Genomic DNA, 12,779 nt, shown 5'->3' with positions numbered 1-12,779 from the left:
TGGCCGAATGTCATATTTGGACATTGGATCCCCTTTGATATTTCATGTCTATAAATGAGAGATACTGAAACTTATGCCTGTCCGGAATACCTTTCCCAACTCTGCAGGTTAGAAAAGCGGTGCAGCTGTGGAGTGCTAAAAGTCTGTCTAAAAGCCACAACAACATAGAGAAGGATGGTCTGGTATAGAATGTCTGAAAATGAGACCTGCCTGGAATACCTTTCCCATCATTCCAAATGTTTCTGATGGACAGGGGACAAGGCATCATCCATGCTCAAAATATCATCATCTTCTTTATTATCGTCTCCTCAGGATTCGCGTTGGTGACAAGTCATGGTCTGTGTTACATCCCCATCCCTTGGAAGTATCCAGACACCAGAATGAAATGAACACGATTAGGGATCTGGTCCTGAAAAAATTAGGGCTGCTTTCCATGCCTTTTAGCACAGGGAAAGTGCCAAGGAAAGTCCGTACAGGTGCATTCAGACACAGCCGCTTGCATTTTCCCCTCTTAAAAAATGCAGAACATGGAAGGCTTTATGTTGGCTTTAGGTCAGCAGCTTATCCATGAGCTCAGAACCGTGACCAAACGAAGGCGGCAATTTCTTCCCAAGCTCAGCATTGCTTAAGCAGGTGAGTTTTTGACTGGGATCTCGACAGAGGAGGAAGATGGTTTCTGTTCCTGTTGATCTGATAGACACTGTTTGTTTTTCTTTCCATCTACAATGGCTACAGCATACAAGGGGAAAGCAATTAGCAGAGGTCAAGAATGTTGACACAAAACTGGTTTCAAGCAACCGGGAAAACCTGGCCTCTATTATAACCCAGGGTGGAGAGCAAGAGGGCTCATTAGCAAATAGTCTTGGTGAAAACATAAACAAGGTTCACAACACTTGGTCCTTGTGCTGCTATGCAACACTGAAGAGCAGGAGGGGGTGGCAGAATCAAACGCCAACTCCCTAACACAGAGAGAATATAATCGCGTCCTCCAGGAAGGGGAAATTAATCACAGAAAAGACCAGTTGGGAAGGAATTGAAGAGGTGCTTTCCGATCAGTCTCATGGTGCCTTTTTCATTATCCACCACCACCACTTTTCATTAACTACTGCAGGTTAGAAAAGTGGTACAACCGTCTACTGCAGCCAGAAGAGTAGGTTGCAAAATCCAACCATCTCCCTAAACTTACAACACCACATAGGAGGATGAACAGCAGGTGATTACAACTACTGGTGTGGATCCGGACTTAGTCATACTTACAACAGACCCACTGAAATCGATGGGACAAGGTAGTCATGACTAAGTTGTTTTCATTGGGTCTGCTCGAAGTATGACTAGGACTGGCTGCAATCCTACTTTTCTTGCTCCTCTAGTTATTCATTGGTGAAAAGCTGCTGTACAATTGCCTTTCAACACAGTGCAAAGTGCAACGTGGCGGACCGCAAATCAACAGAAATGCAACGTGAAAACCAAATGGTGTGTCAGTTGTGACAGTGCAAGTCTAAACAGCCTTGACAGATGAGAGAAATTGGCCACTGAAAGGACACTTTGGCAAAAGTGGGTTATTCTGGCTACGCCCAGGTGTTCTGTGATTGACACATGTGCTGGGTGTGCCGATTGACCCTGCCCAAGGCCTCCCATCCACCCAAGTGTCTTGCAGAAACACCTGCAGAGAGCAAAACAGATGAAGGAGGTGAAGAGATAAACAAGGCAAACAACTCCTGCAAGTCCACAAACAAGGAAAGAAATTGATGCAATGACGGCAATGATTGATCCCTTGTTTTGCAGTCTGCTTCACAATTCCTCTTTTCTGCGAGAACACATGACGCTGGCCAAGGGGCACGAACAAAAGCTTGGCGCTGAATGGCCCCTACTGCAGCCAATGTGCCAGATTTGCTGATTATGATTTAACACATTGCTTTTCAGCCAAATAAGCTCTCACAGTGACTTACAACAACAACACACTGTTCTCGTATTAATTAGCATGAATTCACATTACAACCTTGAGCAGCTTCAGGTGGAATGGTTACAACTGTCAGATATCTTTGGAAGAGACTGGACTTTGCAGACCAAGACCCACTGCAAGAGGGAAGACCACAACCCCCTCTGCTCTCCTCACCAACCCTTGCCCTCTCCGTCCAGAGGATGGGAAACACCCATGCTAAATCTGCAGCAGAAATTAGAATGAGAAAGAGCGCCTTGGACAATCCAAGCAGGGACTCCAAGACTCATGGGGACACCTAGCTCTGCTCACATAAAACCAGTGTTATGTTACGTGGACTGGCCCAAGGCATGTGGCTGCCTCAAGCAAGGCGGCAGTGCCACACCTGCCTCTCCCCTTCTTCCAGCCACTGCCTCTGCCGCCCACTCCCCAACCTCCCTACTTGCTTGGCCATTAAGAGGTCCTGAACTATCACAAGAGGTTCGGGAACTCTCATGGGAGTGGCTAGGACCCTTCCCATGAGTCCCACGGCTGGCGCACAAAGCAGGAGCGGTGGCCAGGCAGGTGGAAGTGAGCAGCCAGCTGGATGGCTAGGCAAGTAGCCAGTGGTGGCAGCGGCAAGAAATGACAAGCCCTTTGGGTGAGGACAGTAACACGATTCGCCACTGTCCCCATTCCGCTGCCTGATGCACCCACAACAGGTTGGCTCTTGGTAGGGCCGGCCCTGCTGCAGCCTACCCACACATGCTCTTGGGATGCCCCCTGACATGAGTCAACCCCACGGAGGGCTGGGTGGGAGCTCATTTGGCACCCCACCCAATTTTAGTTCCCCCACCCCTGCCTTAAACATTTTCTAGAATACACCAAGGAAACTTGTTTTCCAGGCAACTTGGGGTAAAGAGGACCTGATGAGGAAAGCTAGCCTAGCAAAGAGCTTAGGACTCAAATACGTTAGATAAAGAGAAGATGCAGTTTTATAAGTAGGACTCAAACAACAGGGGGAAAAGAGGGGAATGAAGACTTCCCTCCTTTTGCCTTTATGTCTGGGGTCTAAGAAGGGAGGATACCTATGACTCTTTCTGCCCCTCACCACATACACCACCATGCTGCAAAAGAAAAGAATTGTGTTTGTTTTACAACAGGTGGCCAGGGGGGAAATATGCTCCGTACAAAATTCCTGAGTACCACAATGCCTAATGGGAGAGGCTAACCTTTTGAACAGCATCGATTTGAAGAAAACGCTCTATTTTTCCAAGTCTGTTGGCTTAAGAAGCCACAAAACAAGATAGGGCGGTGGACTTAGCCCTTTGCAAAGAAAATCCTTCTCTCCCTTTGTGGTGTTCAAGCTTTGCACTTGGAACCTTCCTGCCCAAACAACATTGGTTACTAGTTATTAATTCCAGTTTATTTGTGCAAAACTTCGAAAGACAGCTCAGTCAGTAAAACAAATAAAAACCTAATGTTTAAATGCTTTTGCACCCCACATAAGCTTAGGGCAACTTCATATCATATACCTCTGTGATCCAAAGATTTCCCCCTTGAAGATAAACAGCAATTCTCTCCCATCAAAGCAGTCACCTGTAGAAAGTGGGCCTCCCCTCCCTCCCCCCCCCCCCCGGTACAATTCAGCAGTGGAAGGCAGGAACAACTATGAGAAGTTGTGCCTGCCCCCCAAACCCCCTCCAGAAGAATTTCACTAGAGTAGGAGCCTCCTCTGTATGCATTCATGTACTAAGCAGCAGCAGTGTAACCCCTTTCTCTGTGTACTGGACAACGAGGCATCACAAAATGGAAAACGCTTCTCCAGTTAGACTCTTTACATCACCGTCGCCACATGCCCACCCCATCCCAGAGAAACTTTTCATGTATCAGAAAAGGAAAGCTGAACATTTCCGATCAAAGGTAATCCACATTATTTTGGCAATTGCTTACTCCTTAGGAATTTGCATAAGCAGTGCATGCTCAACATTATCTTGTTGGGTTTTCTATTCACCATCACAGGCCCTTTCTACACCTAAGGAGTAGCCCAGGAAAATGGAGGGATCGTCCCTGCCTGCTCCTGGGATCTCCCGTGTGTCATTTGGATGCACAGGGATGATCCCAGGAAAAAAGGCAGGTGCAGAAATGGCCACAGTTACATTTAGGGTGCAATCCTATGCACGATTAGACAGAAATAAGTCCTACAACACCCAGCATTCTCCAGTCACCACTGGGAGTTGTAGGATTTCTTTCTGTTTCAACATGTATAGGATTGCAACCTTAATGACACATTTAGTTAGAGTGGTTAAGAGGAGGTTGTCATTTTCATCATTCATTCAACATGGGTGGAATAAGAATACGAATGTATGTTAGTGACTGGAATGTCACGTTCGCAAGCACACACCTTCCTGCTCTATTAACTAGTCTGAAGTAGCTACCACTCCCTAATTTAGTCACCAGCTCCTGCTCCAGGTTTGAGGGAGCCCTGAGCAAAGAGCCATCTGGTATCCCCTCCCCTAGTTTGATCGGTCGCAGTGGTGAACACTGGCCCGGTTTGGCTGTAACACTTGCAATTCCTGGATTGATTAACCCAGGAATTGCGGGGATGAGCGAAGCACGTAAACCACATGCCCATCACGCTAGCTTATAGGTTAAACAGAGTTAAACAATTCAGAGCTAACCCAACAACAATCCATGGGCGATTGTTCCTGGGTTGATTAAAGTTGGAAATGATGAGTGTACAGCTCAAATGTGCTTCACCCATCCCCACAATTCCTGGGTTGTTAACTGAAAACAGAAGTGGCAAGCTGCAGGCTCACTCGCTGCCATGCACCGCCGCCAATTAAGTGCTACATGTGAACCAGGTCAGGGAGTGGGCCTCCCAGCTGTTTTAATTTCCCACAATGCCCTGGAGTGACATTGTGCCAGGGGCATTGTGAGAAACGGAAAGGGGTGGTTAGTGCTGCTCAGAGCACTCTGGGCAAAAGAAATGAAGAAAGAAATATAGGTACATGGGAGACGTCAGAGGTGATCTCTTGCAGCTTCCCAAGAATGTTGGGTGCCCAGTTCATCACAATGACTACAGTGACCCATAGGCCCATAGTGAAGGAGTAGGATAAATCCATCCTTTTCCTACTTTTTAAACCACCAAGAGGACGGGGTTATTAAAGGGCATTAGGAGGCAACTGAACAGCATTAAGTCATCCTGGATATGTGCCCTGGATAGAGAACCATTGAGGAGGTGGTTATGCTGACTCAAGTAATCCAAAATAAAAACAATACAATCCCGTGTACATACCCTAATTTTCCAAGGGTAGATCCTAGTGCCCCCCTCTTTTCTCCCAGTAGAACTTCTGTGCAAGCAATGGCTGTATGACAGGCAGAAAACCTACAGGTGTAGGGGGCCTGTTGTTGTTTTACATGGAGATTTGCTAAGGGGGAAAGCTCCCTCGGTTGAATTTATGTCTGTTTTGCAGTCCTGGCTTGTGTACCCTATACAGAATACACACTGCTACATACAGAGCCAGTGTGGTGTAATGGTTAGAGTGTTGTTGGACTGGGACTGGGGAGACCCAGGTTCTAGTCCTCACTTGGACATAAAGCTCACTGAGTGACTTTGGGCCATTCTATGACTCACAAGGTTGTTGTGAGGATAAAATGGAGAGGAGGAGGAGTACCACATATGCCTCTTTGGGTTCCTTGTGAGATATAAATATAACTTATCACACACAGTGTTGAAAACACATGTTTTTTGCTGCAAAGTTCAGTGTTTGGCATTCATATTATAAGTCGTAGGCTTACTCTTCAAAAATGTTGTATGTGGAGTGGTCTTCAGGGAAGAGAAGAACACTTGTGGCTATGAAAAAAGTTTTGGGGAAGGAGTGTGTGAAGTGGCAGACTAACTTGTTTTACAAAACTCTATTGTGTAATGCAATAATATTTTCTGGACAGCACTTCAACTCAAAGCCACAAGCAAGAACTCAACAAGTCTACCGAGGACCACATCCTCTGACCTATCCATCCCCTAAGCCCCAAAACGCAGGTATGCGAGGGTAGGCTATGGCTGCTCAGTGAACAGAGAAATGCTTTCTGCACATGCCCAAAAGCATGCCTTTATAACCATTCATTCACATGCGCCAGGCATTTGGAAACAAGTCCTAGAGGATTAACTCAAAACTTCGTGTGCTGCCCCCTAGCCCAATCCCTGGTTCTAGATAGCTTCGACAGGTCAGGGACCCGGAAAATACCCAAACGCTCCCTGCACAACTGCTCCCCAACCCCTTTTCAGGCGGAGAATCGTCCAAGCGACAAAGCAGGCGGAACAGCATTTTACAGATGCCATAAAGTTTGCCTTGAAGTTTCTGCCCTCCCCTTGCGGGGTTTGGAACGCGCACAAGCGCGCGCCTTCCCTTCCAAGCCCACAACCCGCGAGCCAGGATCGCGCGCCTCCAACCCGCGCAAATTGCGAAAACAACCCATCTTCGTAATATTAGGTGCTCTCCCTTTAAAGCGGGGGAGAAGGGCGCGCGTTGGGTTTTGGGGGGGGGGAGAGAGAGAGATCCGGGGAGACAAACAGGTTCTGCCGCTCAGCGGCAGCGCAGGTTCAAAGGCGTCGCTCCACGGTGCGAAACTCTTACACGATTCCCCTCCCCAGGGCGGACAAAAGAAGAAAGATCGTCCGGCACCGCCGTGGCTCCGATTTCAAGGCAAAGAAAGATAGAGAGAGAGAGAGAGAGACAACAGCCCATAATATCGTCACGATAAACACACTCGCCGTTTAAGGTCCTGTTTAGCGCTAAATAGACACTCGATTGTGTTATTGCAAAGGGCAGTTTCTCCTCGCGAGTCCGCTCCCAACAAGAAGACGGATTAAAAAAAAAAAAAAAGCCCTTTCGACTTCAGGTCGGATCAGTTACCTGCTTGAGAGGCTGCAGACTGGAGGCTCCACAGGAGGAAAAACAGCCAAGACAAAACACTCCGGATCTGGTTACTCTTCATTGCGGAAAAGTCTCGGGTTTTTTTAATGCTATGTTCGCCCCTCTGCCGCCTTCTCCTCTTCCTCTGGCATGCGGCGTGTTTCAGGCTAGCGCATTCTGCTTTGGGATGGAGAGGAGGGTGATAGAGAGAAGCCACCTGACCCTCCTCCCGGCGAAAGAGTTTTCCTGGCCCACCACCAGTCCCTTTTGCTTTGGCTCGATGGGTCTGAAATAGATCGCCGCCGCCCCTTTCGCCCCGAATGTGGCAAGTTCCCCCTCGGAGCCAAGAACGCCAGCCGTGGCGCTTTGATCACTTACGCACAACAACTCACAAATTACACACACTTCATTCAAGGGGAAGCTGAAGCCGCTCCTCATTGGTCGGGGCTGCGCCCCACTCGGACCAATCAGAGAAGACCGAAGTAGCTCCGGGACGGAGGAATGAAAAGCGGAGATTTGTTTCTTCAAAAGGAGGGCGGAGGGTGCGAGGGCAGCGATTGCTTCGAGGTCTCTCTGTCTTCTCGAGCGGGGAAGGACGTCCCCCGTCCCCGCCCCTTTTACGGACATACGGTGCACCTGTGTAATCAGTAGATCAGACCGGAACATCTTTACAGAGTTACCAACCGACAGAACACCCCACCCCTGTGTTTACGCAATCCATTCTGCTGTTCCAGCAGCTGTTGCTAGCAGCCCAACAGCTCTGGTCCCCAAAAGTCCCACCGACCCACACAGCCCACGGACAGATTCGATGCCCTGCCCTGATTTTGCTAACGGTGAATTTTCTCCCATCACAACGTGGCCCAACACCTATGCGCGACCCTAGCAACAGGTGGGTCTCTTCATCTCCAGTTTAAAAACGAAATTCTGAGACGCGCCCCCTCTCTCTACGACAGACCCGACTCCCCCGTGTCCATCCTGTTCTTCAAGGAAGGACGGCTGCTGGGCTGATCTTTTAAAGTTAATTCGTTTTTAACGGATATTGCAGAAACCAAAGAGAAGTTTTTTAAAAGTATTGGTTTCAATACTTTTTTTTTAATGTCCAAGATAAAGTGGAGCCAACTTATAAACAGGTCTGCCTTTGGATATGTGCATCTGTATTTTGCAATTGCTTTCATTGTAATGTGACTGTGCACGTACTGAAATCAGAGGAGACGAGATAGGAGGATTGCAATCAGGGCTGAACAGCACACTTTTTTGAGGGGGGAGGGAGTTTTCTGTACCCTATTGAGGCCAATGTTATCTAGTGAGCACTGTGGGCATTATTACAGTGTCTGTACCAGAGAAGAAAGGCTGTACCCTCATGGTACTCTCCGGTTACAACCTGTTATGCACATTTACCGGTCTGGGAGTGAGTTCTGTTGAACTTACTTGAGTATATATTAATAGGATTTCACTGTCAGATGCCCAAAGCTGCTTCTTGCTGCAGCGGTCAGTAGGAAGTCCACAACAGGTTTTTAAAAAATAACAAAGCTACAATTCTAGTCCTCATTGTGCAGAACTGAAACACATAAAGGCAACTTAATCACACCAAGAGATAACTGAGGTTTTTACTGATTAGGAGTTGGGACGACTTTCCTCTGCACCTTCACCGGGAGCTGAAATTCCTAACTCTATTAGTCAGCAAAGTGTTTTTTCTTTCCCTTCCTTTTCACAAATCAGCCAGTTGTAGTGGCCAGCTGTGGGAGGCCCATACTTAAACCTCTATTTTGGCATAAGGCTCACCAGGTGGTCTCAGGCAATTCATTATCAGGCTTAGTTTGGCCTTCTTCGCAAGGTTACTGGAAGCAGGAATGAGATACCACTTGTACTTTTTTCTTTTTGTACATTAAAAGGGATCCTAGAAAGAATAATATTTGGGTTTAAGAAGACACAGCCATTTGAGGGTATTTCCCCACAGTTACCAGGAGACACGAGAGCAGTTTACAAAGTAAGAACAAATAAAAATGATTGAACCAATGACAGGTTTTTGGCCCTCCAGACCACCTCTGTCTGACTGAGGATGAATATAGGAAGCTGGCTGGGGAATGCTGGGAGTTGTAGGACTTTTTTCTGTCTAAACATGCCTAGGATTGCACCCTTAAGGGTCAACCCTTACATGCTCTAGCAAAGAACTTGATCTGAGAAAGGGCTCAGCAGCTCCTGGTCTGTTTGCTGTGCCAGGACTTTGCCCTTGAGCATGTGGTGAGTGCCTTTTGGAGCATAGGCAGAGGATTAATCACTTGATTAAGCATTAGAAGCCCCTCACATACATCTAAGCTTTGGACTAAGAGCTTCCAGGGTAACAGAGTGTAGACTCCAAGCAGTCATGAGCTCAAGGACCTTTGGTATAAAGTCCCCCAATTCATATTGGATCACAGTTTCTTCTCAAGATGCACAGTCGGATTCAGGAACCCAAATGCCAGCCCCTTCGCTACAACACCGTGCTTTTATTTCCTCATCATAGCATGTAGAATTAGACAGGGAAAACATCTTTCAAGGGAGTTGGTTGACAACAGACGTCAACAGCAGACTGCAGCACCTCTGCTTCTCTCTTGGAGTTAGTGGCAGGGTGGAAAGTCTCCCTTTCAACAGACTTTCCGCCCTGCCACTTTTGAAGACGTTTTTATCCCACTTTTGTGTGTCCCGTCCCCCCAGCCTTCTGGAAAGAGCCTGCAAAAGACAAACATGGCGACCTCCTCTCCCTGGCAGGCACGGCATCCTGGAAGAAGGATGGAGCTGCACATGTCACGGGATCTTCAGCGGGAGAGCAGTGCATGAGAAGTACCACCACGGTCAAGGTCGTTCTGTCACAGCACATGATATGGAGGGAGACGATGGCAGAGATTCAGGAGTGGGCGCCGCGAACAATGGCAGCAGTCAGGAGAAGAGTGGGAGGAAATGAGATCAGAACGCGCGTCAGAAGGAAAGCGGAGTTCACAGAGGCTCACTGGCCGCTGCCTCTTAGCCGCGGCAGCAAGTAGCAGACACTGGACTGATGCTTTCAGGACAGATCTGTTTATTTGGAAGGATCAGAGACCCAGGATGCACAGCATGAAAGGTGCGCCAGACAGCAAGCCCCCCCAGCTCTCCACACTGCTCTTTTGCTGGCTGCACTGTTGTCATGCTTAAAGGTCACACCAGTGGGAATTTCAAAACTGAATGTTTAAAACATGCAATCCAGAAAACACACATACCCTTTAGAGTTCTTAAGCATCATATCCAATTATCTGAAACATTCCTTCAATGCTTGCAAAAGCCTGGCAATTTAGAAAGAAATTTCCCACTGGCTTCCAGGAATCTGCTCCTCTGTAACCAAGCCTGAAGCCCAAGACTGAAACTAGTTTCCAACAGCTCCTAAAAAAACAGGAGAAATTGGTGTGCACATGTGGAGGGTGTGTGTTTAAACCCTGTCCAAGAAAGCTGGGTACTTAAAATGGGCACCATCTAGGCAAAAAAAAAAGGGTGGGACTCGGGTGGAGAACATGTGGCCCTCCAGATGTTGTTGGACTGCAATTCCCAACAGCCCTAGCCATCATAGCCAATAATGAGGGATGGTGGGAGTTGCTGTCCAATAACATCTGGAGGACATGTTTTTCCGCCCCCAGGTAGAAGGGCAAAATCTCACACCACACAGGAGATCTATAATTTGATCTCCCAACTACCCCCCACCGCCCAGTTGCTTAAAATCGGCCTCAGTTTGGTTCATTGTTGGAGAAATGAACTGCAAGGCCGAATCTTGCAACATAACCCATGTCCAAAGTTCCCCCACCCCAATCTATTATTAGTCAGGGAGAGAAAACAAACAGCCACGATTCCACCAAGATGCTCAGGATCGCCACCAAGATTAGAGAAACTTTCGGGTGGAACTGAAATTCTAATTCAGGTCAGATCAATGTCATGCCCAGCTGAACCAAAGACAAGAAATTATGCTCTACTTACTACACCTGCTCAACCTCTTGTTTCAGTCATTGCTGACTTTTAACCCAATATTTCCCTCTACCTCACCCAGTGGGTGAATCACACAGGAAATAGGTGAGACCAAAGAGGAGAAGGTTATTCTTGACCTAATTAGGACCTCTGGCTGTTTCCAATCAAAACAAGCCTCATGCAAACCTCTCAACAGGTTACATGGAGACCAGGGTTCCCGTTGAAAGGTCTGACTGTTTTGCCCCAAGAGAGCACCTAATTGCTCCCACATTATTTCCTAATTTCTAGGGCCTGGACCTCATAAGATTTATGGTACTTCTACTTTGATCCCATGTTCCTGAAACAGCTTCCAGTCAGTTCTACTATTGCCTCCTTTTCTCCCCATTCTTCTTTCCCATTAGCAGTGGCCCTTTGCTCCACTACATAGAATCTAGAAAACAAGGGGAACATTATCGTATTAATAAAAAAAAAATCATAGTATCATAGAACAGCAGAGTTGGAAGGGGCCTACAAGGCCATCTAGTCCAACCCCCTGCTCAATGCAGGAATCCACCCTAAAGCATCCCTGACAGGTGGTTGTCCAGCTGCCTCTTGAAGGCCTCTAGTGTGGGAGAGCCCACAACCTCCCTAGGTAACTGATTCCACCGTCGCACTGCTCTAACAGTCAGGAAGTTTTTCCTGATGTCCAGCCGGAATCTGGCTTCCTTTAACTTGAGCCCGTTATTCCGTGTCCTGCACTCTGGGAGGATCGAGAAGAGATCCTGGCCCTCCTCTGGGTGACAACCTTTTAAGTATTTGAAGAGTGCTCTCATGTCTCCCCTCAATCTTCTCTTCTCCAGGCTAAACATGCCCAGTTCTTTCAGTCACCCTTATCTATTCAAGTGTAGATGCGTTTCAACAGGATTGTGAATTAGAAACGCCTAGAAGAGGAAAGCACCTGCTGTTGCTGTCCTCTGGCACCCTCCTGCGGCTACTAGCAGGAACTACTGTGGGGAAAAACAGCAACAACATATAAACCTCGTCAAGGTAACCCAACCCTATAGGGACCTCCAGTAGATGACTGCAGCCCTCCCCAACTTGGCGCCCTCCAGATGCTTTGGACTTAAACTCCCATCAGCTCCAGCCAACATGGCCTAGGAATTCTGGGACTTGTCTCGGAAGACATTTGGAGGCCACCAACTTGGATGTAACATCCTCTGTGTTGGCTGCCTTTGAAGAGTTCTCAAAAACTACAGCTGGTCCATTTGTTTCAGAGGACAATGGATCATAAAGCATTGTGATCACTGACATACTATGCAGTAATTATCACCAGTGTGTTTAGTAGGAATCCCCATTGATCTTGGTCACTTTTGGTGAACCTTGGCCTAATAAGGTTATTATACGGTGCTAATATGGATTTCAGAACTCTGTTGTTGGTCACAGATAAAACCAAAGTTCTGCTACATCCTCTGAATGCCTAGCATGTTCATCTATTAGATTGTATGCGGCAGGGCCTTGCTATTTACTGTTTTACTCTGTACAGCACCATGTACATTGATGGTGCTATATAAATAATAATAATAATAATAATAATAATAATAATAATAATAATAATAATAATCTTTTCACCGTATTAATAGAATACCCAAGAGTAGATGTTTGCTTAAGGAGGGACAAGAATGACTCTTCCTCAAACAACATGTCAAATGTTGTCAGGCATGTACAAGCTGCATTACAAGCAAAAGAATGCAACGTAGACAATGCCTGCCCTTAGGTTTTGCAAGGCAAATTGGACTTGCAGAGGAAATCCTCCATTAGATTCATGGTGTGAACAAGTGATGCTGAGACGGAGTCCTGGCTCCAGACTGCCAATGGGCAGACATGATTCAGATGCATCTGCCCCAGACATTAGTTTGACAAACATCTGTTTAGCAGTCGTACTTGCCCTTCCACGTAAGAATTTTGACCACTGTTCCAGAACATTGAATAACTGCTTAAAA

General features: G+C 47.1%; 1 protein-coding gene across 1 annotated transcript in view; it reads right to left on the bottom strand.

The window, feature by feature from the left end:
* The window catches only part of ERBB3 (erb-b2 receptor tyrosine kinase 3), an 89,637-nt gene extending 82,359 nt beyond the window's left edge, over positions 1-7,278 (bottom strand). Inside the window, exon 1 of the mRNA XM_063119983.1 lies at positions 6,835-7,278. Within this exon, the coding sequence (XP_062976053.1) occupies positions 6,835-6,916 (82 nt within the window). The 5' untranslated portion in view covers positions 6,917-7,278. The remainder of the gene's footprint in view (positions 1-6,834) is intronic.
* Positions 7,279-12,779: the final 5,501 nt, after the last annotated feature.

The sequence above is a fragment of the Elgaria multicarinata genome, chromosome 3, assembly GCF_023053635.1.
Source record: "Elgaria multicarinata webbii isolate HBS135686 ecotype San Diego chromosome 3, rElgMul1.1.pri, whole genome shotgun sequence".
In the NCBI taxonomy this organism is placed as follows: domain Eukaryota; kingdom Metazoa; phylum Chordata; class Lepidosauria; order Squamata; family Anguidae; genus Elgaria; species Elgaria multicarinata.
Note: the sequence above shows the minus strand (reverse complement) of the source record. Positions and strands in the feature narration are given on the sequence as shown.